Source organism: Coregonus clupeaformis, chromosome 34 (assembly GCF_020615455.1).
Source record: "Coregonus clupeaformis isolate EN_2021a chromosome 34, ASM2061545v1, whole genome shotgun sequence".
Classification (NCBI taxonomy): domain Eukaryota; kingdom Metazoa; phylum Chordata; class Actinopteri; order Salmoniformes; family Salmonidae; genus Coregonus; species Coregonus clupeaformis.
In genome coordinates this window covers 6,057,192-6,084,524 of record NC_059225.1, presented here as the reverse complement: position 1 = coordinate 6,084,524, position 27,333 = coordinate 6,057,192, and the positions used below count along the sequence as shown (strand labels likewise).

Genomic DNA, 27,333 nt, shown 5'->3' with positions numbered 1-27,333 from the left:
CCTACTGCCCCTGGCCGGCCAGAGGAGAGATATTCTACACCCCTACTGCCCCTGGCCGTCAGAGGAGAGATATTCTACACCCCTACTGCCCCTGGCCGTCCAGAGGAGAGATATTCTACACCCCTACTGCCCCTGGCCGTGCCAGAGGAGAGAGTATTCTACACCCCTACTGCCCCTGGCCGGCCAGAGGAGAGATATTCTACACCCCTACTGCCCCTGGCCGGCCAGAGGAGAGATATTCTACACCCCTACTGCCCCTGGCCGTGCCAGAGGAGAGATATTCTACACCCCCTACTGCCCCTGGCCGGCCAGAGGAGAGATATTCTACACCCCTACTGCCCCCTGGCCGGCCAGAGGAGAGATATTCTACACCCCTACTGCCCCTGGCCGGCCAGAGGAGAGATATTCTACACCCCTACTGCCCTGGCCGTCCAGAGGAGAGATATTCTACACCCCTACTGCCCCTGGCCGGCCAGAGGAGAGATATTCTACACCCCTACTGCCCCTGGCCGTCCAGAGGAGAGATATTCTACACCCCTACTGCCCCTGGCCGGTCAGAGGAGAGATATTCTACACCCCTACTGCCCCTGGCCGGCCAGAGGAGAGATATTCTACACCCCTACTGCCCCTGGCCGTCCAGAGGAGAGATATTCTACACCCCTACTGCCCCTGGCCGGCCAGAGGAGAGATATTCTACACCCCTACTGCCCCTGGCCGGCCAGAGGAGAGATATTCTACACCCCTACTGCCCCTGGCCGGCCAGAGGAGAGATATTCTACACCCCTACTGCCCCTGGCCGGCCAGAGGAGAGATATTCTACACCCCTACTGCCCCTGGCCGGCCAGAGGAGAGATATTCTACACCCCTACTGCCCCTGGCCGGCCAGAGGAGAGATTCTACACCCCTACTTATTATTGATAATTGTACTGCAATGTTGAGGGAGCTTGCATGTAAGCATTTCACTGCACCTTTTATACCTGATGTATGGAGCCTCAGTCTCTCACAGTGACACACCACAGATCTCTCTCTATCTCTCTCTCTCTCTCTTTCTCTGCGATACCAATGCAGCGCCAGAGCTCCGACACAGACAGACAGAAAGACAGGCCCAAACGTCACTGTCTCACTACACTGCCTGACCCAAATAAACAGCCCTGCCCCGTCCAGCCCGCTCACACCTCACAATAAAACAGATCCCCCTGTCTGTTGGCATAGCGACGGTCGGCAGCCAGCCCTGGACTCCAGTCCTCTTCCTCCAGGCCCGGCACAAAGTCATGCAGTCACGTGGCTGTTTTCCAAAAAATTTATAAAAAAGAAGAAAATCTCTCCCTCTCTCTCTGTCAGTGGAGCGCTTGTTGTATGCAACAAGATATAGGGACATATGAATAGGGGAGCTGTGTTGAACCAACCTAACAGTATGATCTAGATGAATAGGGGAGCTGTGTTGAACCAACCTAACAGTATGATCTAGATGAATAGGGGAGCTGTGTTGAACCAACCTAACAGTATGATCTAGATGAATAGGGGAGCTGTGTTGAACCTACCTAACAGTATGATCTAGATGAATAGGAGAGCTGTGTTGAACCAACCTAACAGTATGATCTAGATGAATAGGGGAGCTGTGTTGAACCAACCTAACAGTATGATCTAGATGAATAGGAGAGCTGTGTTGAACCAACCTAACAGTATGATCTAGATGAATAGGGGAGCTGTGTTGAACCAACCTAACAGTATGATATAGATGAATAGGGGAGCTGTGTTGAACCAACCTAACAGTATGATCTAGATGAATAGGGGAGCTGTGTTGAACCAACCTAACAGTATGATCTAGATGAATAGGGGAGCTGTGTTGAACCTACCTAACAGTATGCTCTAGATGAATAGGAGAGCTGTGTTGAACCAACCTAACAGTATGATCTAGATGAATAGGAGAGCTGTGTTGAACCAACCTAACAGTATGATCTAGATGAATAGGAGAGCTGTGTTGAACCAACCTAACAGTATGATCTAGATGAATAGGGGAGCTGTGTTGAACCAACCTAACAGTATGATCTAGATGAATAGGAGAGCTGTGTTGAACCAACCTAACAGTATGATCTAGATGAATAGGGGAGCTGTGTTGAACCAACCTAACAGTATGATCTAGATGAATAGGGGAGCTGTGTTGAACCGACCTAACAGTATGATCTAGATTAATAGGGGAGCTGTGTTGAACCGACCTAACAGTATGATCTAGATGAATAGGGGAGCTGTGTTGAACCGACCTAACAGTATGATATAGATGAATAGGAGAGCTGTGTTGAACCAACCTAACAGTATGATCTAGATGAATAGGAGAGCTGTGTTGAACCAACCTAACAGTATGATCTAGATGAATAGGGGAGCTGTGTTGAACCAACCTAACAGTATGATCTAGATGAATAGGAGAGCTGTGTTGAACCAACCTAACAGTATGATCTAGATGAATAGGGGAGCTGTGTTGAACCAACCTAACAGTATGATATAGATGAATAGGGGAGCTGTGTTGAACCAACCTAACAGTATGATCTAGATGAATAGGGGAGCTGTGTTGAACCAACCTAACAGTATGATCTAGATGAATAGGGGAGCTGTGTTGAACCTACCTAACAGTATGATCTAGATGAATAGGAGAGCTGTGTTGAACCGACCTAACAGTATGATCTAGATGAATAGGGGAGCTGTGTTGAACCGACCTAACAGTATGATATAGATGAATAGGAGAGCTGTGTTGAACCTACCTAACAGTATGATCTAGATGAATAGGAGAGCTGTGTTGAACCAACCTAACAGTATGATCTAGATGAATAGGGGAGCTGTGTTGAACCAACCTAACAGTATGATCTAGATGAATAGGAGAGCTGTGTTGAACCAACCTAACAGTATGATCAAGATGAATAGGGGAGCTGTGTTGAACCAACCTAACAGTATGATATAGATGAATAGGGGAGCTGTGTTGAACCAACCTAACAGTATGATCTAGATGAATAGGGGAGCTGTGTTGAACCAACCTAACAGTATGATCTAGATGAAAAGGGGAGCTGTGTTGAACCTACCTAACAGTATGATCTAGATGAATAGGAGAGCTGTGTTGAACCAACCTAACAGTATGATCTAGATGAATAGGAGAGCTGTGTTGAACCAACCTAACAGTATGATCTAGATGAATAGGAGAGCTGTGTTGAACCAACCTAACAGTATGATCTAGATGAATAGGGGAGCTGTGTTGAACCAACCTAACAGTATGATCTAGATGAATAGGAGAGCTGTGTTGAACCAACCTAACAGTATGATCTAGATGAATAGGGGAGCTGTGTTGAACCGACCTAACAGTATGATCTAGATTAATAGGGGAGCTGTGTTGAACCGACCTAACAGTATGATCTAGATGAATAGGGGAGCTGTGTTGAACCGACCTAACAGTATGATCTAGATGAATAGGGAGCTGTGTTGAACCGACCTAACAGTATGATATAGATGAATAGGAGAGCTGTGTTGAACCAACCTAACAGTATGATCTAGATGAATAGGAGAGCTGTGTTGAACCAACCTAACAGTATGATCTAGATGAATAGGGGAGCTGTGTTGAACCAACCTAACAGTATGATCTAGATGAATAGGGGAGCTGTGTTGAACCAACCTAACAGTATGATCTAGATGAATAGGGGAGCTGTGTTGAACCAACCTAACAGTATGATATAGATGAATAGGGGAGCTGTGTTGAACCAACCTAACAGTATGATCTAGATGAATAGGGGAGCTGTGTTGAACCAACCTAACAGTATGATCTAGATGAATAGGGGAGCGGTGTTGAACCTACCTAACAGTATGATCTAGATGAATAGGAGAGCTGTGTTGAACCAACCTAACAGTATGATCTAGATAAATAGGGGAGCTGTGTTGAACCAACCTAACAGTATGATCTAGATGAATAGGGGAGCTGTGTTGAACCAACCTAACAGTATGATCTAGATGAATAGGGGAGCTGTGTTGAACCAACCTAACAGTATGATCTAGATGAATAGGGGAGCTGTGTTGAACCAACCTAACAGTATGATCTAGATGAATAGGGGAGCTGTGTTGAACCTACCTAACAGTATGATCTAGATGAATAGGGGAGCTGTGTTGAACCTACCTAACAGTATGATCTACATGAATAGGAGAGCTGTGTTGAACCAACCTAACAGTATGATCTAGATGAATAGGAGAGCTGTGTTGAACCAACCTAACAGTATGATCTAGATGAATAGGAGAGCTGTGTTGAACCAACCTAACAGTATGATCTAGATGAATAGGGGAGCTGTGTTGAACCAACCTAACAGTATGATCTAGATGAATAGGAGAGCTGTGTTGAACCAACCTAACAGTATGATCTAGATGAATAGGGGAGCTGTGTTGAACCGACCTAACAGTATGATCTAGATGAATAGGGGAGCTGTGTTGAACCGACCTAACAGTATGATCTAGATGAATAGGGGAGCTGTGTTGAACCGACCTAACAGTATGATCTAGATGAATAGGGGAGCTGTGTTGAACCGACCTAACAGTATGATATAGATGAATAGGAGAGCTGTGTTGAACCAACCTAACAGTATGATCTAGATGAATAGGAGAGCTGTGTTGAACCAACCTAACAGTATGATCTAGATGAATAGGAGAGCTGTGTTGAACCAACCTAACAGTATGATCTAGATGAATAGGGGAGCTGTGTTGAACCAACCTAACAGTATGATCTAGATGAATAGGAGAGCTGTGTTGAACCAACCTAACAGTATGATCTAGATGAATAGGGGAGCTGTGTTGAACCAACCTAACAGTATGATATAGATGAATAGGGGAGCTGTGTTGAACCAACCTAACAGTATGATCTAGATGAATAGGGGAGCTGTGTTGAACCAACCTAACAGTATGATCTAGATGAATAGGGGAGCTGTGTTGAACCTACCTAACAGTATGATCTAGATGAATAGGAGAGCTGTGTTGAACCAACCTAACAGTATGATCTAGATAAATAGGGGAGCTGTGTTGAACCAACCTAACAGTATGATCTAGATAAATAGGGGAGCTGTGTTGAACCAACCTAACAGTATGATCTAGATGAATAGGGGAGCTGTGTTGAACCAACCTAACAGTATGATCTAGATGAATAGGGGAGCTGTGTTGAACCAACCTAACAGTATGATCTAGATGAATAGGGGAGCTGTGTTGAACCTACCTAACAGTATGATCTAGATGAATAGGGGAGCTGTGTTGAACCAACCTAACAGTATGATCTAGATGAATAGGGGAGCTGTGTTGAACCTACCTAACAGTATGATCTAGATGAATAGGAGAGCTGTGTTGAACCAACCTAACAGTATGATCTAGATGAATAGGAGAGCTGTGTTGAACCAACCTAACAGTATGATCTAGATGAATAGGGGAGCTGTGTTGAACCAACCTAACAGTATGATCTAGATGAATAGGGGAGCTGTGTTGAACCAACCTAACAGTATGATCTAGATGAATAGGGGAGCTGTGTTGAACCAACCTAACAGTATGATCTAGATGAATAGGGGAGCTGTGTTGAACCAACCTAACAGTATGATCTAGATGAATAGGGGAGCTGTGTTGAACCAACCTAACAGTATGATCTAGATGAATAGGGGAGCTGTGTTGAACCTACCTAACAGTATGATCTAGATGAATAGGAGAGCTGTGTTGAACCAACCTAACAGTATGATCTAGATGAATAGGGGAGCTGTGTTGAACCAACCTAACAGTATGATCTAGATGAATAGGGGAGCTGTGTTGAACCAACCTAACAGTATGATCTAGATGAATAGGGGAGCTGTGTTGAACCAACCTAACAGTATGATCTAGATGAATAGGGGAGCTGTGTTGAACCAACCTAACAGTATGATCTAGATGAATAGGGGAGCTGTGTTGAACCTACCTAACAGTATGATCTAGATGAATAGGGGAGCTGTGTTGAACCAACCTAACAGTATGATCTAGATGAATAGGAGAGCTGTGTTGAACCAACCTAACAGTATGATCTAGATGAATAGGAGAGCTGTGTTGAACCAACCTAACAGTATGATCTAGATGAATAGGAGAGCTGTGTTGAACCAACCTAACAGTATGATCTAGATGAATAGGAGAGCTGTGTTGAACCAACCTAACAGTATGATCTAGATGAATAGGGGAGCTGTGTTGAACCAAACTAACAGTATGATCTAGATGAATAGGAGAGCTGTGTTGAACCAACCTAACAGTATGATCTAGATGAATAGGGGAGCTGTGTTGAACCAACCTAACAGTATGATATAGATGAATAGGGGAGCTGTGTTGAACCAACCTAACAGTATGATCTAGATGAATAGGGGAGCTGTGTTGAACCAACCTAACAGTATGATCTAGATGAATAGGGGAGCTGTGTTGAACCAACCTAACAGTATGATCTAGATGAATAGGGGAGCTGTGTTGAACCGACCTAACAGTATGATATAGATGAATAGGAGAGCTGTGTTGAACCAACCTAACAGTATGATCTAGATGAATAGGAGAGCTGTGTTGAACCAACCTAACAGTATGATCTAGATGAATAGGGGAGCTGTGTTGAACCAACCTAACAGTATGATCTAGATGAATAGGAGAGCTGTGTTGAACCAACCTAACAGTATGATCTAGATGAATAGGGGAGCTGTGTTGAACCAACCTAACAGTATGATATAGATGAATAGGGGAGCTGTGTTGAACCAACCTAACAGTATGATCTAGATGAATAGGGGAGCTGTGTTGAACCAACCTAACAGTATGATCTAGATGAATAGGGGAGCTGTGTTGAACCTACCTAACAGTATGATCTAGATGAATAGGAGAGCTGTGTTGAACCGACCTAACAGTATGATCTAGATGAATAGGGGAGCTGTGTTGAACCGACCTAACAGTATGATATAGATGAATAGGAGAGCTGTGTTGAACCTACCTAACAGTATGATCTAGATGAATAGGAGAGCTGTGTTGAACCAACCTAACAGTATGATCTAGATGAATAGGGGAGCTGTGTTGAACCAACCTAACAGTATGATCTAGATGAATAGGAGAGCTGTGTTGAACCAACCTAACAGTATGATCAAGATGAATAGGGGAGCTGTGTTGAACCAACCTAACAGTATGATATAGATGAATAGGGGAGCTGTGTTGAACCAACCTAACAGTATGATCTAGATGAATAGGGGAGCTGTGTTGAACCAACCTAACAGTATGATCTAGATGAAAAGGGGAGCTGTGTTGAACCTACCTAACAGTATGATCTAGATGAATAGGAGAGCTGTGTTGAACCAACCTAACAGTATGATCTAGATGAATAGGAGAGCTGTGTTGAACCAACCTAACAGTATGATCTAGATGAATAGGAGAGCTGTGTTGAACCAACCTAACAGTATGATCTAGATGAATAGGGGAGCTGTGTTGAACCAACCTAACAGTATGATCTAGATGAATAGGAGAGCTGTGTTGAACCAACCTAACAGTATGATCTAGATGAATAGGGGAGCTGTGTTGAACCGACCTAACAGTATGATCTAGATTAATAGGGGAGCTGTGTTGAACCGACCTAACAGTATGATCTAGATGAATAGGGGAGCTGTGTTGAACCGACCTAACAGTATGATCTAGATGAATAGGGGAGCTGTGTTGAACCGACCTAACAGTATGATATAGATGAATAGGAGAGCTGTGTTGAACCAACCTAACAGTATGATCTAGATGAATAGGAGAGCTGTGTTGAACCAACCTAACAGTATGATCTAGATGAATAGGAGAGCTGTGTTGAACCAACCTAACAGTATGATCTAGATGAATAGGGGAGCTGTGTTGAACCAACCTAACAGTATGATCTAGATGAATAGGAGAGCTGTGTTGAACCAACCTAACAGTATGATCTAGATGAATAGGGAGCTGTGTTGAACCAACCTAACAGTATGATATAGATGAATAGGGGAGCTGTGTTGAACCAACCTAACAGTATGATCTAGATGAATAGGGGAGCTGTGTTGAACCAACCTAACAGTATGATCTAGATGAATAGGGGAGCGGTGTTGAACCTACCTAACAGTATGATCTAGATGAATAGGAGAGCTGTGTTGAACCAACCTAACAGTATGATCTAGATAAATAGGGGAGCTGTGTTGAACCAACCTAACAGTATGATCTAGATGAATAGGGGAGCTGTGTTGAACCAACCTAACAGTATGATCTAGATGAATAGGGAGCTGTGTTGAACCAACCTAACAGTATGATCTAGATGAATAGGGGAGCTGTGTTGAACCAACCTAACAGTATGATCTAGATGAATAGGGGAGCTGTGTTGAACCTACCTAACAGTATGATCTAGATGAATAGGGGAGCTGTGTTGAACCTACCTAACAGTATGATCTACATGAATAGGAGAGCTGTGTTGAACCAACCTAACAGTATGATCTAGATGAATAGGAGAGCTGTGTTGAACCAACCTAACAGTATGATCTAGATGAATAGGAGAGCTGTGTTGAACCAACCTAACAGTATGATCTAGATGAATAGGGGAGCTGTGTTGAACCAACCTAACAGTATGATCTAGATGAATAGGAGAGCTGTGTTGAACCAACCTAACAGTATGATCTAGATGAATAGGGGAGCTGTGTTGAACCGACCTAACAGTATGATCTAGATGAATAGGGGAGCTGTGTTGAACCGACCTAACAGTATGATCTAGATGAATAGGGGAGCTGTGTTGAACCGACCTAACAGTATGATCTAGATGAATAGGGGAGCTGTGTTGAACCGACCTAACAGTATGATATAGATGAATAGGAGAGCTGTGTTGAACCAACCTAACAGTATGATCTAGATGAATAGGAGAGCTGTGTTGAACCAACCTAACAGTATGATCTAGATGAATAGGAGAGCTGTGTTGAACCAACCTAACAGTATGATCTAGATGAATAGGGGAGCTGTGTTGAACCAACCTAACAGTATGATCTAGATGAATAGGAGAGCTGTGTTGAACCAACCTAACAGTATGATCTAGATGAATAGGGGAGCTGTGTTGAACCAACCTAACAGTATGATATAGATGAATAGGGGAGCTGTGTTGAACCAACCTAACAGTATGATCTAGATGAATAGGGGAGCTGTGTTGAACCAACCTAACAGTATGATCTAGATGAATAGGGGAGCTGTGTTGAACCTACCTAACAGTATGATCTAGATGAATAGGAGAGCTGTGTTGAACCAACCTAACAGTATGATCTAGATAAATAGGGGAGCTGTGTTGAACCAACCTAACAGTATGATCTAGATAAATAGGGGAGCTGTGTTGAACCAACCTAACAGTATGATCTAGATGAATAGGGGAGCTGTGTTGAACCAACCTAACAGTATGATCTAGATGAATAGGGGAGCTGTGTTGAACCAACCTAACAGTATGATCTAGATGAATAGGGGAGCTGTGTTGAACCTACCTAACAGTATGATCTAGATGAATAGGGGAGCTGTGTTGAACCAACCTAACAGTATGATCTAGATGAATAGGGGAGCTGTGTTGAACCTACCTAACAGTATGATCTAGATGAATAGGAGAGCTGTGTTGAACCAACCTAACAGTATGATCTAGATGAATAGGAGAGCTGTGTTGAACCAACCTAACAGTATGATCTAGATGAATAGGGGAGCTGTGTTGAACCAACCTAACAGTATGATCTAGATGAATAGGGGAGCTGTGTTGAACCAACCTAACAGTATGATCTAGATGAATAGGGGAGCTGTGTTGAACCAACCTAACAGTATGATCTAGATGAATAGGGGAGCTGTGTTGAACCAACCTAACAGTATGATCTAGATGAATAGGGGAGCTGTGTTGAACCAACCTAACAGTATGATCTAGATGAATAGGGGAGCTGTGTTGAACCTACCTAACAGTATGATCTAGATGAATAGGAGAGCTGTGTTGAACCAACCTAACAGTATGATCTAGATGAATAGGGGAGCTGTGTTGAACCAACCTAACAGTATGATCTAGATGAATAGGGGAGCTGTGTTGAACCAACCTAACAGTATGATCTAGATGAATAGGGGAGCTGTGTTGAACCAACCTAACAGTATGATCTAGATGAATAGGGGAGCTGTGTTGAACCAACCTAACAGTATGATCTAGATGAATAGGGGAGCTGTGTTGAACCTACCTAACAGTATGATCTAGATGAATAGGGGAGCTGTGTTGAACCAACCTAACAGTATGATCTAGATGAATAGGAGAGCTGTGTTGAACCAACCTAACAGTATGATCTAGATGAATAGGAGAGCTGTGTTGAACCAACCTAACAGTATGATCTAGATGAATAGGAGAGCTGTGTTGAACCAACCTAACAGTATGATCTAGATGAATAGGAGAGCTGTGTTGAACCAACCTAACAGTATGATCTAGATGAATAGGGGAGCTGTGTTGAACCAAACTAACAGTATGATCTAGATGAATAGGAGAGCTGTGTTGAACCAACCTAACAGTATGATCTAGATGAATAGGGGAGCTGTGTTGAACCAACCTAACAGTATGATATAGATGAATAGGGGAGCTGTGTTGAACCAACCTAACAGTATGATCTAGATGAATAGGGGAGCTGTGTTGAACCAACCTAACAGTATGATCTAGATGAATAGGGGAGCTGTGTTGAACCTACCTAACAGTATGATCTAGATGAATAGGAGAGCTGTGTTGAACCAACCTAACAGTATGATCTAGATGAATAGGAGAGCTGTGTTGAACCAACCTAACAGTATGATCTAGATGAATAGGAGAGCTGTGTTGAACCAACCTAACAGTATGATCTAGATGAATAGGGGGAGCTGTGTTGAACCAACCTAACAGTATGATCTAGATGAATAGGAGAGCTGTGTTGAACCAACCTAACAGTATGATCTAGATGAATAGGGGAGCTGTGTTGAACCGACCTAACAGTATGATCTAGATGAATAGGGGAGCTGTGTTGAACCGACCTAACAGTATGATCTAGATGAATAGGGGAGCTGTGTTGAACCGACCTAACAGTATGATCTAGATGAATAGGGGAGCTGTGTTGAACCGACCTAACAGTATGATATAGATGCTACACATCACATTCAGCACTCTCTCTCACCAGGAAGTCAGATTTGGACAAACACTATTCATCATGTGAGGTGAGAGTGAAAGTCCAGACAGGAAGGAACACACACGCAGGCCTCTGTGTGAGATGGTGGTGAGATAGAACCTCATGGGTCATATTCAGTATGGGACAAAATATTTTTCGAAACAGAATGAAAAATGGGAAGGTACTACCTAGACTTGTCCAATAAGAATACAGATTTCCATTTCTCCTTGAAAAAGAGTTTGCTATGTTTTCCCTACTGAACACTGCCCTGATCTAAGCTGTGTGTTTTCTTTTGTCCATCTGTCAGTGACGGGAGGGAAGCCACACACACACAATGCCAATCAACACATGACTATGACCCATCTAAAGACAGTCACAGTGGAAGGAAGGAGACACGCATGGTGAGATGAAGCTGAAAAACCCCCAGTGTTCCTGTGTAGAAAGGAACCCAGGCTACCCAGGCTACAATGCTGGAGGCAGGAAATGAGTTGCATTTATTCCTCAGAAGCTTAGATGGCCAACTGCCAAACTTCCTGCCTGACGGATGCGTCCCAAATGCCCTACACAGTGCTCTACTATTTTTTTTAACAGAGCCCTATGGGTCAAAGGAAGCGCACTATGAAGGGAACAGGGTGCCATTTGGGACTTCCCCTATGACTCTACACCCAGCCTGCTATATCCAGAGTTTATAGTGGATTTAACACACAACACACACACACCCCTTCAGCACCCAAATGGCACTGTACACTCAATAGGGCTCTGGTCAAAAGTAGTGTACTACGTAGGGAATAAGGTTCCATCTGAGACTCACCCCATCATGTTCCACTAACACACCTTGTAGCAGCAACCTCACCTCCACAACAAACTTCTCTCACCTGGCTACTCCCCTGAACTCTCACTGTACCAATGCATGGCAGCCTTTACAGTAATGCAACAGGTTGATTATCAGTGTCTAACACTATCAGAGTATAGCAGGGACTTTGAATGACCTGATACTTATCATTATGAAGCTTCATAAAACTTACACGTACACATAAAAAACATCCATAACATATCGAAGTTATTCACTTAGTTCTGAGAGAGTTTCTGAAGTTATTTTCTGCTCTGTTCACCACCAAGCAGATCTCTCCATGTTCTCACCACCAAGCAGATCTCTCCATGTTCTCACCATAAAGCAGATCTCTCCATGTTCTCACCATAAAGCAGATCTCTCCATAAAGCAGATCTCTCCATGTTCTCACCATAAAGCAGATCTCTCCATGTTCTCACCATAAAGCAGATCTCTCCATGTTCTCACCACCAAGCAAATCTCTCCATGTTCTCACCATAAAGCAGATCTCTCCATGTTCTCACCATAAAGCAGATCTCTCCATGTTCTCACCATAAAGCAAATCTCTCCATGTTCTCACCATAAAGCAGATCTCTCCATAAATCACCACCAAGCAGATCTCTCCATGTTCTCACCACCAAGCAGATCTCTCCATGTTCTCACCATAAAGCAGATCTCTCCATGTTCTCACCATAAAGCAGATCTCTCCATGTTCTCACCATAAAGCAGATCTCTCCATGTTCTCACCATAAAGCAGATCTCTCCATATATCACCACCAAGCAGATCTCTCCATGTTCTCACCACCAAGCAGATCTCTCCATGTTCTCACCATAAAGCAGATCTCTCCATGTTCTCACCATAAAGCAGATCTCTCCATAAAGCAGATCTCTCCATGTTCTCACCATAAAGCAGATCTCTCCATGTTCTCACCATAAAGCAGATCTCTCCATAAATCACCACCAAGTAGATCTCTCCATGTTCTCACCATAAAGCAGATCTCTCCATGTTCTCACCATAAAGCAGATCTCTCCATGTTCTCACCACCAAGCAGATCTCTCCATGTTCTCACCATAAAGCAGATCTCTACATGTTCTCACCATAAAGCAGATCTCTCCATGTTCTCACCATAAAGAAGATCTCTACATGTTCTCACCATAAAGCAGATCTCTCCATGTTCTCACCATAAAGCAGATCTCTCCATGTTCTCACCATAAAGCAGATCTCTCCATGTTCTCACCACCAAGCAGATCTCTCCATAAATCACCACCAAGCAGATCTCTCCATGTTCTCACCACCAAGCAGATCTCTCCATGTTCTCACCATAAAGCAGATCTCTCCATAAATCACCACCAAGCAGATCTCTCCATGTTCTCACCATAAAGCAGATCTCTCCATGTTCTCACCACCAAGCAGATCTCTCCATGTTCTCACCATAAAGCAGATCTCTCCATGTTCTCACCATAAAGCAGATCTCTCCATGTTCTCACCATAAAGCAGATCTCTCCATGTTCTCACCATAAAGCAGATCTCTCCATATATCACCACCAAGCAGATCTCTCCATGTTCTCACCACCAAGCAGATCTCTCCATGTTCTCACCATAAAGCAGATCTCTCCATGTTCTCTCCATAAAGCAGATCTCTCCATGTTCTCACCATAAAGCAGATCTCTCCATAAAGCAGATCTCTCCATGTTCTCACCATAAAGCAGATCTCTCCATGTTCTCACCATAAAGCAGATCTCTCCATAAATCACCACCAAGCAGATCTCTCCATGTTCTCACCATAAAGCAGATCTCTCCATGTTCTCACCATAAAGCAGATCTCTCCATGTTCTCACCACCAAGCAGATCTCTCCATGTTCTCACCATAAAGCAGATCTCTACATGTTCTCACCATAAAGCAGATCTCTCCATGTTCTCACCACCAAGCAGATCTCTCCATGTTCTCACCACCAAGCAGATCTCTCCATGTTCTCACCATAAAGCTATCAATAGAGAAGTTACGGATGAAGACTCATGGCATCCATCCCAAATGGCATCCTATTCCCTATATAGTGCATTCTATCCCCTATGGACCCTGGTCAAAAGTAGTGCACTATATAGGGAACAGGATACCATTTGGGACGCAGACATAAGGTGGAGGTAGGGGGAAAACGTCTGGAGTGTAGCCTTACGAGATGGGGCTGGAGATGGTGCCCCGGGTGCAGTCAACGCACGGCGGGATCGCATTTCCTATACACTTCCTGGAACGTAACCCAAGCACCCCGCCTCTGTCATAATTAATGGACGGAGCAAAATATGAGACCTGGTGTCTTTCTTTACCACCATCACAAGCAGAGCACAGTTATTAGTAGCTTAGTACTCTGTGAAATCACGTGTGATTGCAGTGAAACATGGCACCTTGCTATGTTACAGAAGAACATGAAGTTTAGAAGACGGAGTTTAGAACATGGAGGAAGGGAGGGCGATATGCACATCCTAAACTTGAGACTACCGGTGCTGGGCTAAAAACGGATACAGATTAGGTAGAAATGTAGTATATGTAATGTACAGTATATTTAGGTGCAGGGATCCATCACTGGGAATCAGCTATATTCTGTGTGCAGGCCTCTCATTCCTTTATCCCAGTTTAGAATATGGTCAATATATAAGGAGTCAGTGACACCATGGTGCTGTGTTGGAGCCGTCGGGATGTCCACTTTGTTTGGGATTCATTTTCCCACTTCGCTCTGAATACAATTTAGCAAGATGGCAGGTTGATTTGCTTAATCCCTGGTCTAGGTCTACACACTGAGGGAAAAACATTGGTTTTCATTCATTTACCCTGATTTATACCTGTTGGTCCACAACACTATGACTTGACTTCAACTTCCCTCAAAAGAGTTGACTTGGACTTGTGGACATCTCTGCTCATCTCATAAGTAAGGAAGTAGCTTTGGCTTGTGCGAGTGGGAATGGCTCATAGGAGTAGGAGCCTACCTCCTGTTTCTGTAGAATACACCCCCTGGACAGGACTGTAGTCTATCGTAAGGCCTTACCCCCAATCTACCTCCTGTTTCTGTAGAATACACCCCCTGGACAGGACTGTAGTCTATCGTAAGGCCTTACCCCCAATCTACCTCCTGTTTCTGTAGAATACACCCCCTGGACAGGACTGTAGTCTATCGTAAGGCCTTACCCCCAATCTACCTCCTGTTTCTGTAGAATACACCCCCTGGACAGGACTGTAGTCTATCGTAAGGCCTTACCCCCAATCTACCTCCTGTTTCTGTAGAATACACCCCCTGGACAGGACTGTAGTCTATCGTAAGGCCTTACCCCCAATCTACCTCCTGTTTCTGTAGAATACACCCCCTGGACAGGACTGTAGTCTATCGTAAGGCCTTACCCCCAATCTACCTCCTGTTTCTGTAGAATACACCCCCTGGACAGGACTGTAGTCTATCGTAAGGCCTTACCCCCAATCTACCTCCTGTTTCTGTAGAATACACCCCCTGGACAGGACTGTAGTCTATCGTAGGGCCTTACCCCCAATCTATCCCCTTAATGCTGAGTGCCAAGTAGAGACACATTGGGTCCCATTTTTACATTCTTTGGTATGACTCAGCCGGGGATCGAACTCCCATCCTTCCAATCTTAGGGCTGACACTAACCACAAGGCCACTGAGTTGATGGAATAGGCCACAGCCTTTTTTTCAGTACTTGGAAATAGCAAGGCATAGAGAAGCAGTGAAAATGTATTTTTATGATGAATCTGCATTATGCCACATTCTACCTGGTACATAAACTACCAAACTTCACCACTGGGGGGTGCAGAAATCTGCATGTTTTTGTGAGATTGTCATTTCAATGATTACATTGTGTGATATAGCCTCTATTACAGATAGGTATAACGATAATCAATAGATTTCAATGAAGACTGAAGTACTCACTGTGAAAACCTTAATTTCAGATCAGCAGCACTGTACTGTCCTTGGAACGGATGGCTGAGAAAAGAGGAAATAACACATGTTATTTATCCAAGTCAGAACGTCCACATATTTTCCATTTAGAAAGCACTAAAGATGACCAATGCAACAGCCAGCTACCACCTCCCATTATAGGGCAGTGAATAGGGTTCCATCTTACCCTGGGGTGATCTCAGCCAGAGACTCTACTACCCCCAGAATGTCTCTCTTACCCTGGGGTGATCTCAGCCAGAGACTCTACTACCCCCAGAATGTCTCTCTTACCCTGGGGTGATCTCAGCCAGAGACTCTACTACCCCCAGAATGTCTCTCTTACCCTGGGGTGATCTCAGCCAGAGACTCTACTACCCCCAGAATGTCTCTCTTACCCTGGGAATGATCTCAGCCAGAGACTCTACTACCCCCAGAATGTCTCTCGTACCCTGGGGTGATCTCAGCCAGAGACTCTACTACCCCCAGAATGTCTCTCTTACCCTGGGGTGATATCGGCCATGGCTGGGTGGTTGTTGATGAACCACACTCTGTAGTTGTGTGTGATCCTCCAGGCAGAGATGAAGGGAGCGCCCCAGTCCGCTAGCAACTTCTCATTATCTGGACACACAGACACACACACACACACACACACACACACACACACACACACACACACACACACACACACACACACACACACACACACACACACACACACACACACACACACACACACACACACACACACACACACACACACACACACACAGACACACACACAGACACACACACACAGACACAGACACACACAGACACACACACAGCATTTTGTTGTGAAATCCTCTGAAACAAATGCTTTTCTCTGTGCGAATCAGATATTAATCTATAGACTGAGTGAGGGAAAGATTAGTAACCACGTTCAGAGCTGTGCTAAGGAAATCATAGAAAACCGGAAAAAATAGAATATTAGTTTGAGTAGATCCATTTCAATGAGGGGTTGAATAGAAGATGATTGCTGATGAAACTGTAAAAATCGAATCCTTGCAAGTGCAATACCTTCTTGCAAGGTGGATGAAAGTAGGGAGTGTATGTAGAGTCCAAACTGGGCCCTGATCCACTCGTCCCCTCCCTCCCAGCCGGTCCCATCCAGAAACACGTCCTCACGGTTCTCTGTCACGTGTTTGACCAGGTAGTCAGCAAAACGCAGGTCAGCCGTGGTCAGGCCTAGCAGCCTCCTCAACTCAGGGTCCCCAATCTGGATCTTAGCCTCCTCCACCTAGTAGGATGGACACACGCACACGCACACACACACGTGCACACACACACACACACACAGACAGACAGAACACAAAGCACTCAATAACTCAAGATATTGAGGTCAAATCTGAAAGGCAGGCATAAACATGGCATACACATGGGAGAGCTAAACACAAGAAAACACTGATGGATAAGGAAGGATATGATAACATCTGTAACCCAGTCAAAATCTGTAACTCTGGTCAAAATTACTACACTATGTGTAGGGGATAGAGTGCCTTGGCAGCAGCTAATGGGGATCCATAATAAATACAAATACAAATTTGGGACACAACCTTAGTATAATGCACATTTGGGGCCCACTGGACCCAGGAGAAAGAAGAGATGGAGAGAGATGTAATTGAAGAATCCATAGAATCTAACCACTTCTGGGAAAATTGGAACACACTAAACTAACAACAACATAAAGAGTTATCTATCCAAAATTGAGATGTATGGATAAACCACTTCTCCAATCTTTTTGGCTCTATAACAAAGAACAAACAGCAAAAATATATACATGATCAAATAAAAATCTTAGTTAGCTATTAAGGACTATCAGAACTCACTGGATTCTCCAATTAAATTGAAGGAACTACGGTACAAAATACAAACTCTTCAACCCAAAAAGGCCTGTGGTGTTGATGGTATCCTAAATGAAATGATAAAATACACAGACCACAAATTTCATATTGGCTATACTTAAACATCATCCTCAGCTCTGGCATCTTCCCCAATATTTGGAACCAAGGACTGATCACCCCAATCCACAAAAGTGGAGACAAATTTGACCCCAATAACTACCTTGGGAAAATCCTCTGCATTATCATTAACAGCAGACTCGTACATTTCCTCAGTCAAAACAATGTACTGAGCAAATATCAAAATTGGCCTTTTACCAAACTACCGTACGACAGACCACGTATTCACCCTGCACACCCTTATTGACAAACAAACAAAAAGCAAAGTCTTCTCATGCTTCGTTGATTTCAAAAAAGCTTTTGACTCAATTTGGCATGAGGGGTCTGCTGTATAAATTGATGGAAAGTGGTGTTGGGGGGAAAACATACAACATTATAAAATCCATGTATACAAACAACTAGTGTGCGGTTAAAACTGGCAAAAAACACAGATTTCTTTCCTCAGGGCCGTGGGGTGAGACAAGGATGCAGCTTGAGACCCACCCTCTTCAACATATATACAGTATATCAATGAATTGGCGAGGGCACTAGAACAGTCTGCAGCACCCGGCCTCACCCTACTAGAATCTGAAGTCAAATGTCTACTGTTTGCTGATTATCTGGTGCTTCTGTCGACAACCAAGGAGGGCCTACAACCAAGGAGATGAGATGTCCGTCTGTCGCTCCAACACCACAACGCTCCCAGAGGATATACATGTTGACGTCATCAGAGTGCACAGCTGAATATTGTATGCTGGAAAATACTTGGTTTGTTATTTTTGATAAAAACAAAAATGCTATTCATAAATACGAATACATAACTTGTTTTTGAGTGGATTCCACAACGCGGTTAGCTTTTAACAGCTAGGACCGCTATTTCTTGTCCCGGAATCCCGTTTAAAAGACAGGTTTAAGCCTGCTTGACAGAGACGCTAAGCTGCTAGCCATCAAGCTAACGAAGTTGGTACCAGATGAGTTTTGCAATGGAGCCCTCTTTGTCTGGAGAAAAATGAACGGTTCCAGCGCTGTATGAGCTGTATCTATTACGCTTTGTTTTGAGACAAACGGGAACACTCGGAGTTGCCGAGGATAATAGGCTTGAGGTGGCTTCCTTGATCACGCAGGTCGCCAGCCTACGTAAGAAACTGGGGAAAACGCAGAGTGGAATGTTTACATTTTCTACACCAGTGGCTGGACGGCGTTCGCGCTTGTTGGATGCATCTCCGCCTTGTCGTTTGTCATTATCCGACTGGCCGGTGTTGCCCGGTGCTCCCCCATCTGATAGCGCCGTCGAAGGAGCACATCATAAGGAGAAAAGCAATCAACGATGGTCGCATGTCATGAGCCGTGGAGCCGAAGACAGCGACCTCCCGCAAAGCAGTCTACACTCCCAACGAGAGGCCCGGAACGGATACAAACAACGAGTAGTTTCGGTGTCCTGGAGCCTGATCTTCCTGCACCTTCGTTGCTGGGGGTGCCTGTGTCTGCGGCCGCAGTGCTTACTACTACGATTTCGAAGTTGACATCGGCAACTTTCTGTCCCTGCTCTGGATCGAGCGGGGCTTCTCCATCTGTCGGAAGCGTGGGAATGGGCGGATTTCCTCATCCTTCTCCCCAGCCGTGATTTTGGGCAGCTCCATGGTAAGAAATGTGACCGTTCCTGGTGCAAAAACAATGTCCTATCCCGGAGCTCGGGTAAATGACATTACTAAGCTGCTCCCGAATGTACTACGTTTTAATGACATTACAAAGGGCAGCTCTGAACAGTTGAAACTGGATTTTAAAGAGCTCTGCTAGATACTAACAAAAAACCCATCATATCTGGCCCTGTGCCCTCTCTGAATCGTGGCATTGAATGCTTTAGCAGGATTCTTGTTCTTCACAACTGGCTATGTGATTATTGCAGCTCAATGGGTGTAACTTTTGTTGACAATTTCGATACCTTTTGGAAACAAAACACGTTTTATAAGGAGGATGGGATCCACCCAAATCATTTGGGTTCCTGGATCCTTTCACAGCATTATAAGGCTGCGTTGAGACAATGACTTAGCAATGACCCAAGCCCAGTTTAGCTAATCCCTACCTTTGTGACACAGTTGTCAAAATGCTTCAGCAAATGTTCATTACATCAGGGGCGCCGGTAAACACAATATAAGTAACCTAATTTATGTCCCTCTAACTGCCCTGAATGCCTCTGCTGATCCTACAGCTATTGTATGCAGTAATCATGTGCCTAAGAACCAGATTTATACTGTTAGCACTGAGCCGGTGTGCCTGAGGAGGAAGTCCACTGTGTTCAGCTCACCCTGCACTAACATAAAGAACATGAGCACATCTACTGCTGCTAAGCTTCCCAATAAAGCAATAAAAACAAGTAAGCATCCCAGAAGAAAAGTGCTCAAAATAGCCCACGTTAACATATGTAGCTTAAGAAACAAGGTTCATGAAATCAATAATTTGCTAGTAACAGATTACATTTATATTCTGACTATCTCTGAAACTTACTTAGATAATACCTTTGATGATACAGTTGTAGCAATACAAGGTTATAACATTTACAGAAAAGACAGAAATGCCAATGGTGGAGGTGTTGCTGTTTATATTCAGAACCACATTCCTGTGAAGATTAGAGAGGATCTCATGTTAAATATTGTTGAAGTAATATGGCTACAGGTTCATCTGCCTCACCTAAAGCCAATTCTGGTGGGAAGCTGCTATAGACCACCAAGTGCTGACAGTCAGTATCTGGATAACGTGTGAAATGCTTGATAATGTATGTGATATCGGCGGCAGGTAACTTAGTGGTTAAGAGCATTGTGCCAGTAACCGAAAGGTTGCTGGTTCTAATCCCCGAGCCGACTAGGTGAAAAATCTGTCGATGTGCCCTTGAGCAAGGCAATTAACCCTAATTGCTCCTGTAAGTCGCTCTGGATAAGAGCATCTGCTAAATGACTAAAATGTAAATATCAATATCAATAGAGAGGTATACTTTCTGGGTGATTTAAATATTGACTGGCTTTCATCAAGCTGCCCACTCAAGAGAAAGCTTCAAACTGTAACCAGTGCCTGCAACCTGGTTCAGGTTATCAGTCAACCTACCAGGGTAGTTCCCAACAGTATAGGAATTAAAATCATCAACATGTATTGATCATATCTTTACTAATGCTGCAGAGATTTGTTTGAAAGCAGTATCCAAATCAATTGGATGTAGTGATCACAATATAGTAGCCATATCTAGGAAAACCAAAGTTCCAAAGGCTGGGCCTAATATAGTGCATAAGAGGTAATACAATACGTTTTGTAGTGATTCCTATGTTGTTGATGTAAATAATATTTGTTGGTCCGTGGTGTGTAATGAGGAGCAAACAGACACTGCACTTGACATATTTATGAAATTGCTTATTCCAGTTACTAATAAGCATGCACCCATTAAGAAAATGACTGTAAAAACAGTTAAATCCCCGTGGATTGATGAGGAATTGAAAAATTGTATGGTTGAGAGGGATGAGGCAAAAGGAATGGCAAATAAGTCTGGCTGCACAACCGATTGGCAAACGTATTGCAAATTGAGAAATCATGTGACTAAACTGAATAAAAAGAAGAAGAAACAACACTACGAAACAAGGATAAATGACATAAAGAATGATAGTAAAAAGCTTTGGAGCACCTTAAATGACATTTTGGAAAAAAAGGCAAACTCAGCTCCATCATTCATTGAATCAGATTGCGCATTCATCACAAAACCAACTGATATTGCCAACTACTTTAATATTTTTTTCACTGGCAAGATTAGCAAACATAGGCATGACATGCCAGCAACAATTGCTGACACTACACATCCAAGTATATATGACCAAATTATGAAAGACAAGCATTGTAATTTTGAATTCCGTAAAGTGAGTGTGGAAGAGGTGAACAAATTATTGTTGTCTATTAACAATGACAAGCCACCGGGGTCTGACAACTTGGATGGACAATTGCTGAGGATAATAGCGGACGATATTGCCACTCCTATTTGCCATATTTTCAATTTAAGCCTACTAGAAAGTGTGCCCCCTCAGGCCTGGAGGGAAGCAAAAGTCATTCCGCTACCTAAGAATAGTAAAGCCCCGTTTACTGGCTCAAATAGCCGACCAATCAGCCTGTTACCAACCCTTAGTAAACTATTGGAAATAATTGTGTTTGACCAGATACAATGCTATTTTACAGTAAACAAATTGACAACAAACGTTCAGCATGCTTATAGAGAAGGACATTCAACAAGCACAGCACTTACAGAAATTACTGATGATTGGCTGAGAGAAATTGATGATAAAAAGATTGTGGGGGCTGTTTTGTTAGACTTCAGTGCGGCTTTTGACATTATCGATCATAGTCTGTTGCTGGAAAAACGTATGTGTTGTGGCTTTACACCCCCTGCTATATTGTGGATAAAGAGCTACCTGTCTAGCAGAACACAGAGGGTGTTCTTTAATGGAAGCCTCTCCAACATAATCCAGGTAGAATCAGGAATTCCCCAGGGCAGCTGTCTACGGCCCTTACTTTTTTCCATCTTTACTAACGACATGCCACTGGCATTGAGTAAAGCCAGTGTGTCTATGTATGCGGATGACTCAACACTATACACGTCAGCTACTACTGCAACTGCAATAACTGCAACACTTAAAGAGTTGCAGTTAGTTTCGGAATGGGTGGCAAGGAATAAGTTAGTCCTAAATATTTCCAAAACTAAAAGCATTGTATTTGGGTCAAATCATTCACTAAACCCTAAACCTCAACTACATCTCGTAATGAATCATGTGGAAATTGAGCAAGTTGATGTGACCAAACTGTTTGGAGTAACCCTGGATTTTAGACTGTCATGGTCAAAGCATATTGATACAACAGCAGCTAAGATGGGGAGAAGTCTGTCCATAATAATGCGTTGCTCTGCCTTCTTAACAACACTATCAACAAGGCAGGTCCTACAGGCCCTAGTTTTGTCGCACCTAGACTACTGTTCAGTTGTGTGGTCAGGTGCCACAAGGAGGGACTTCGGAAAATTGCAGTTGGCTCAGAACAGGGCAGCATGGCTGGCCCTTAAAAGTACACGGAGAGCTAACATTAATGACATGCATGTCAGTCTCTCCTGGCTTAGAGTGGAAGAGAGATTGACTTCATCACTGCTTGTTTTTGTAAGAGGTGTTGACAAGCTGACTGTACCGAGAAGTCTGTTTAAACTACTATCACATAGCTCGGAAACCCATGCATCCCCACAAGACATGCCACCAGAGGTCTCTTCACAGTCCCCAAGTCCAGAACAGACTATGGGAGGCGCACAGTACTACATAGAGCCATGACTACATGGAACTCTATTCCACATCAGGTAACTGATGCAAGCAGTAGAATCAGATTTTTAAAACAGGTAAAAATACACCTTATGGAACAGCGGGGACTGTGAAGAGACACACACAAAGGTATAGACACATGCATACGCACACATTGTGATATTGTTGTATGGTGGTGTTAAACATTTTGTATTGTAGATAGGTAGTGGTGTAATAATGTTATATGATGTACTGTTTTATCTTTTGTATTATAGGTAATGTAAGTGTTTTAATATGTTTGGACCCCAGGAAGAGTAGCTGATCCCTAATAAATACAAATAAATACAAAATACAGCAGCACCTAGATCTTCTGCACAGATTCAGCAGACCTGGGCCCTGACAGTAAATCTCAGTTAGACAAAACTAATGGTGTTCCAAAAGAGGTCCAGTTGCCAGGACCGTAAATACAAATTCCATCTAGACACCATTGCCCTATAGCAAATAAAAAAACTATACATACCTCGGCCTAAACATCAGCGCCACAGGTAACTTCCACAAAGCTGTGAACGATCTGAGAGACAAGGCAAGAAGGGCCTTCTATGCCATCAAAAGGAACATAAAATTTGACATCCCAATTAGGATCTGGCTTAAAATACTTGAATCAGTTATAGAACCCATTGCCCTTTATGGTTGTGAGGTCTGGGATCTACTCACCAACCAAAAATTCACAAAATGGGACAAACACCAAATTGAGAATCTGCATGCAAAATTCTGCAAAATTACCCTCCATGTATATAATATAATATAATATAATATAATATAATATAATATAATATAATATGCCATTTAGCAGACGCTTTTATCCAAAGCGACTTACAGTCATGTGTGCATACATTTTTATGTATGGGTGGTCCCGGGGATCAAACCCACTACCCTGGCGTTACAAGCGCCATGCTCTACCAATTGAAGCAGAATTAGGACAATTCCCGCTAATTATCAAAATCCAGAAAAGCGCAATTAAAGTCACAACCACCTAAAAATAAGTGATTCTCAAACCTTCCATAACAAAGCCCTCACCTACAGAGAGATGAACCTGGAGAAGAGTCCCCTCTGCCAGCTGGTACGGTGACTCTCCTCACAAACACAAACAGACCCCACGCAGCCCCAGGACAGCAACACAATTACACCCAACTAAATCATGAGAAAACTAAAATATAACTATTTGACACATTAGAAAGAATCAACAAAAAAACAGAGCAAACTAGAATGTTATTTGGCCCTAAACAGAGAGTACACAGTGGCAGAATACCTGACCACTGTGACTGACCCAAACTTATGGAAAGCTTTGACTATGTACAGACTCAGTGAGCATAGCCTTGCTATTGAGAAACGCCGCCGTAGGCAGACCTGGCTCTCAAGAGAAGACAGGCTATGTGCACACTGCCCACAAAATGAGGTGGAAACTGAGCTGCACTTCCTAACCTCCTGCCAAATGTATGACCATATCAGAGACACATATTTCCCTCAGATTACACACACCCACAAAGAATTCGAAAACAAACCCAATTTTGATAAACTCCCGTATCTACTGGGTGAAAAACCACAGTGTGCCATCACAGCAGCAATATTTGTGACCTGTTGCCACAAGAAAAGGGCAACCAGTGATGAACAAACACCATTTTAAATACAACCCATATTTATGTTTATTTATTTTGCCTTTCATACTTCAACTACTTACACATAGACAATAATATAACATTTGAAATGTCTATATTATGTTAAATGGTTGTGAGTGTAATGTTTACTGTTCAGGTCATTGTTTATTTCCTGTCTATTTCACTTGCTTTGGCAACGTAAACATAATATGTTTCACATGCCAATAAATTGAGAGAAGAGATGGAGAGAGAATATATGGAGAGTTGTTTATTTTATTTATTTTACCAGGTAAGTTGACTGAGAACACATTCTCATTTACAGCAACAACCTGGGGAATAGCTACAGGTGAGAGGAAGGGGGATGAATGAGCCAATTGGAAGCTGGGGATGATTAGGTGGACATGATGGTATAAGGGCCAGATTGGGAACTTAGCCAGGTTAACACCCCTACTCTTGCAATAAGTGCCATGTGACAACCTTTTAAAGTCCCATCCGAAAGACGGCACCCTACACAGGGCAATGTCCCCAATCACTGCCCTGGGGCATTGGAATATTATTATTTTTAGACCAGGGGAAAGAGTGCCTCCTACTGGCCCTCCAACACCACTTCCAGCAGCATCTGGTCTCCCATCCAGGGACTGACCAGGACCAACCCTGCTTAGCTTCAGAGGCAAACCAGCAGTGGGATGCAGGGTGGTATGCTGCTGGAGAGAGAAGAGATGGAGAGAGATGAGATGGAGCGAGATGGGATGGAGAGAGATGGGATGGAGAGAGATGGGATGGAGAGAGATGGAGAGATGGAGAGAGAGAAGAGATGGAGAGAGATGGAGAGATGGAGAGAGAAGGGAGAGAGATGGAGAGATGGAGAGAGAAGGGAGAGAGAGGAGAGATGGAGAAAGATGGAGAGAGATAGAGGAGAGAGAGGAAGAGATAAGGAGAGAGATGGAGAGAGAAGGGAGAGAGAGGAGAGATGGAGAGAAAGGGATAGATAAGGAGAGAGATGGAGAGATGAGAGAAGGGAGAGAGAGGAGAGATGGAGAGAGAGGAAGAGATGGAGAGAGATGGAGAGATGGAGAGAAAGGGATAGATAAGGAGAGAGATGGAGAGATGAGAGAGAGGGAGAGAGAGGAGAGATGGAGAGAAAGGGATAGATAAGGAGAGAGATGGAGAGATGAGAGAAGGGAGAGAGAGGAGAGATGGAGAGAGAGGAAGAGATGGAGAGAGATGGAGAGATGGAGAGAAAGGGATAGATAAGGAGAGAGATGGAGAGATGAGAGAGAGGGAGAGAGAGGAGAGATGGAGAGAGAGGGAGAGAGAGGAGAGATGGAGAGATGGAGAGAGAGATAAGGAGAGAGATGGAGAGCAAGACTCACGTCAACGATCGCGTCACTTAGGTGCCTCTGCTGACGGAAGAGGATGTTGGTTGCCCCGGCGACAAAGCCGCGCACCGTGATGTCTGACAGCAGGTGGTGCTGCTGCAAGGCCATGTAGGGCAGGCACAGGTAACCCTGGCAACGACACACATACAGGTTAAAGGTCACTAATGTATGTGTGTGTGTGTGTGTACAGTTCCAAGATATAGTCAGAGAAAGGACACACCCAACAGCAAACAGGTTACAGTAACATTATATGTTGTTTGTATTGGGTTAATGTTTGCCATAGTGTTACGAAATCCTCCTTGGTGACTAAACTGACTTTTTCCCCTTGTAGTACTGGAAAAGCAGCGCTTGCATGTTTGTTTGTGTGTGTATATATATGTGTGTGTGTGTGTGTCTATATGTGTGTGTGTGTGTGTGTCTATATGTGTGTGTGTGTGTGTGTCTATATGTGTGTGTGTGTGTGTGTCTATATGTGTATGTGTGTGTGTGTGTGTGTGTGTGTGTGTCCTTGTAGTACTAGAAAAACTCCTCCCTCCTCTCACCCACTAGTCACCACACCACAAACGCAAATACCTGACTAACTGAAATCTAGATATCAGGATGCTTTTCTGTGATGAATAATAGATCAACCCCCACCCTTTAAATTCAGAGGAAAGATCAACCCCCACCCTTTAAATTCAGAGGAAAGATCAACCCCCACCCTTTACCTTCAGAGGAAAGATCAACCCCCACCCTTTACCTTCAGAGGAAATATCAACCCCCACCCTTTACCTTCAGAGGAAAGATCAACCCCCACCCTTTAACTTCAGAGGAAAGATCAACCCCCACCCTTTAACTTCAGAGGAAAGATCAACCCCCACCCTTTAACTTCAGAGGAAAGATCAACCCCCACCCTTTAACTTCAGAGGAAAGATCAACCCCCACCCTTTACCTTCAGAGGAAATATCAACCCCCACCCTTTAACTTCAGAGGAAAGATCAACCCCCACCCTTTACCTTCAGAGGAAATATCAACCCCCACCCTTTAACTTCAGAGGAAAGATCAACCCCCACCCTTTAACTTCAGAGGAAAGATCAACCCC

The 27,333-nt window shown here is 43.6% G+C and overlaps 1 protein-coding gene across 1 annotated transcript in view; it reads right to left on the bottom strand.

Moving 5' to 3' along the window:
- The window catches only part of LOC121549739 (late secretory pathway protein AVL9 homolog), a 52,521-nt gene that overhangs the window by 4,714 nt on the left and 20,474 nt on the right, over window positions 1-27,333 (bottom strand). Inside the window, exons 11-14 of the mRNA XM_041861592.2 lie at window positions 26,247-26,381; window positions 16,993-17,212; window positions 16,437-16,554; window positions 15,928-15,981 (exon numbers count right to left, since the gene is read on the bottom strand). Of these exons, the coding sequence (XP_041717526.2) occupies window positions 15,928-15,981; window positions 16,437-16,554; window positions 16,993-17,212; window positions 26,247-26,381 (527 nt within the window). The remainder of the gene's footprint in view (window positions 1-15,927; window positions 15,982-16,436; window positions 16,555-16,992; window positions 17,213-26,246; window positions 26,382-27,333) is intronic.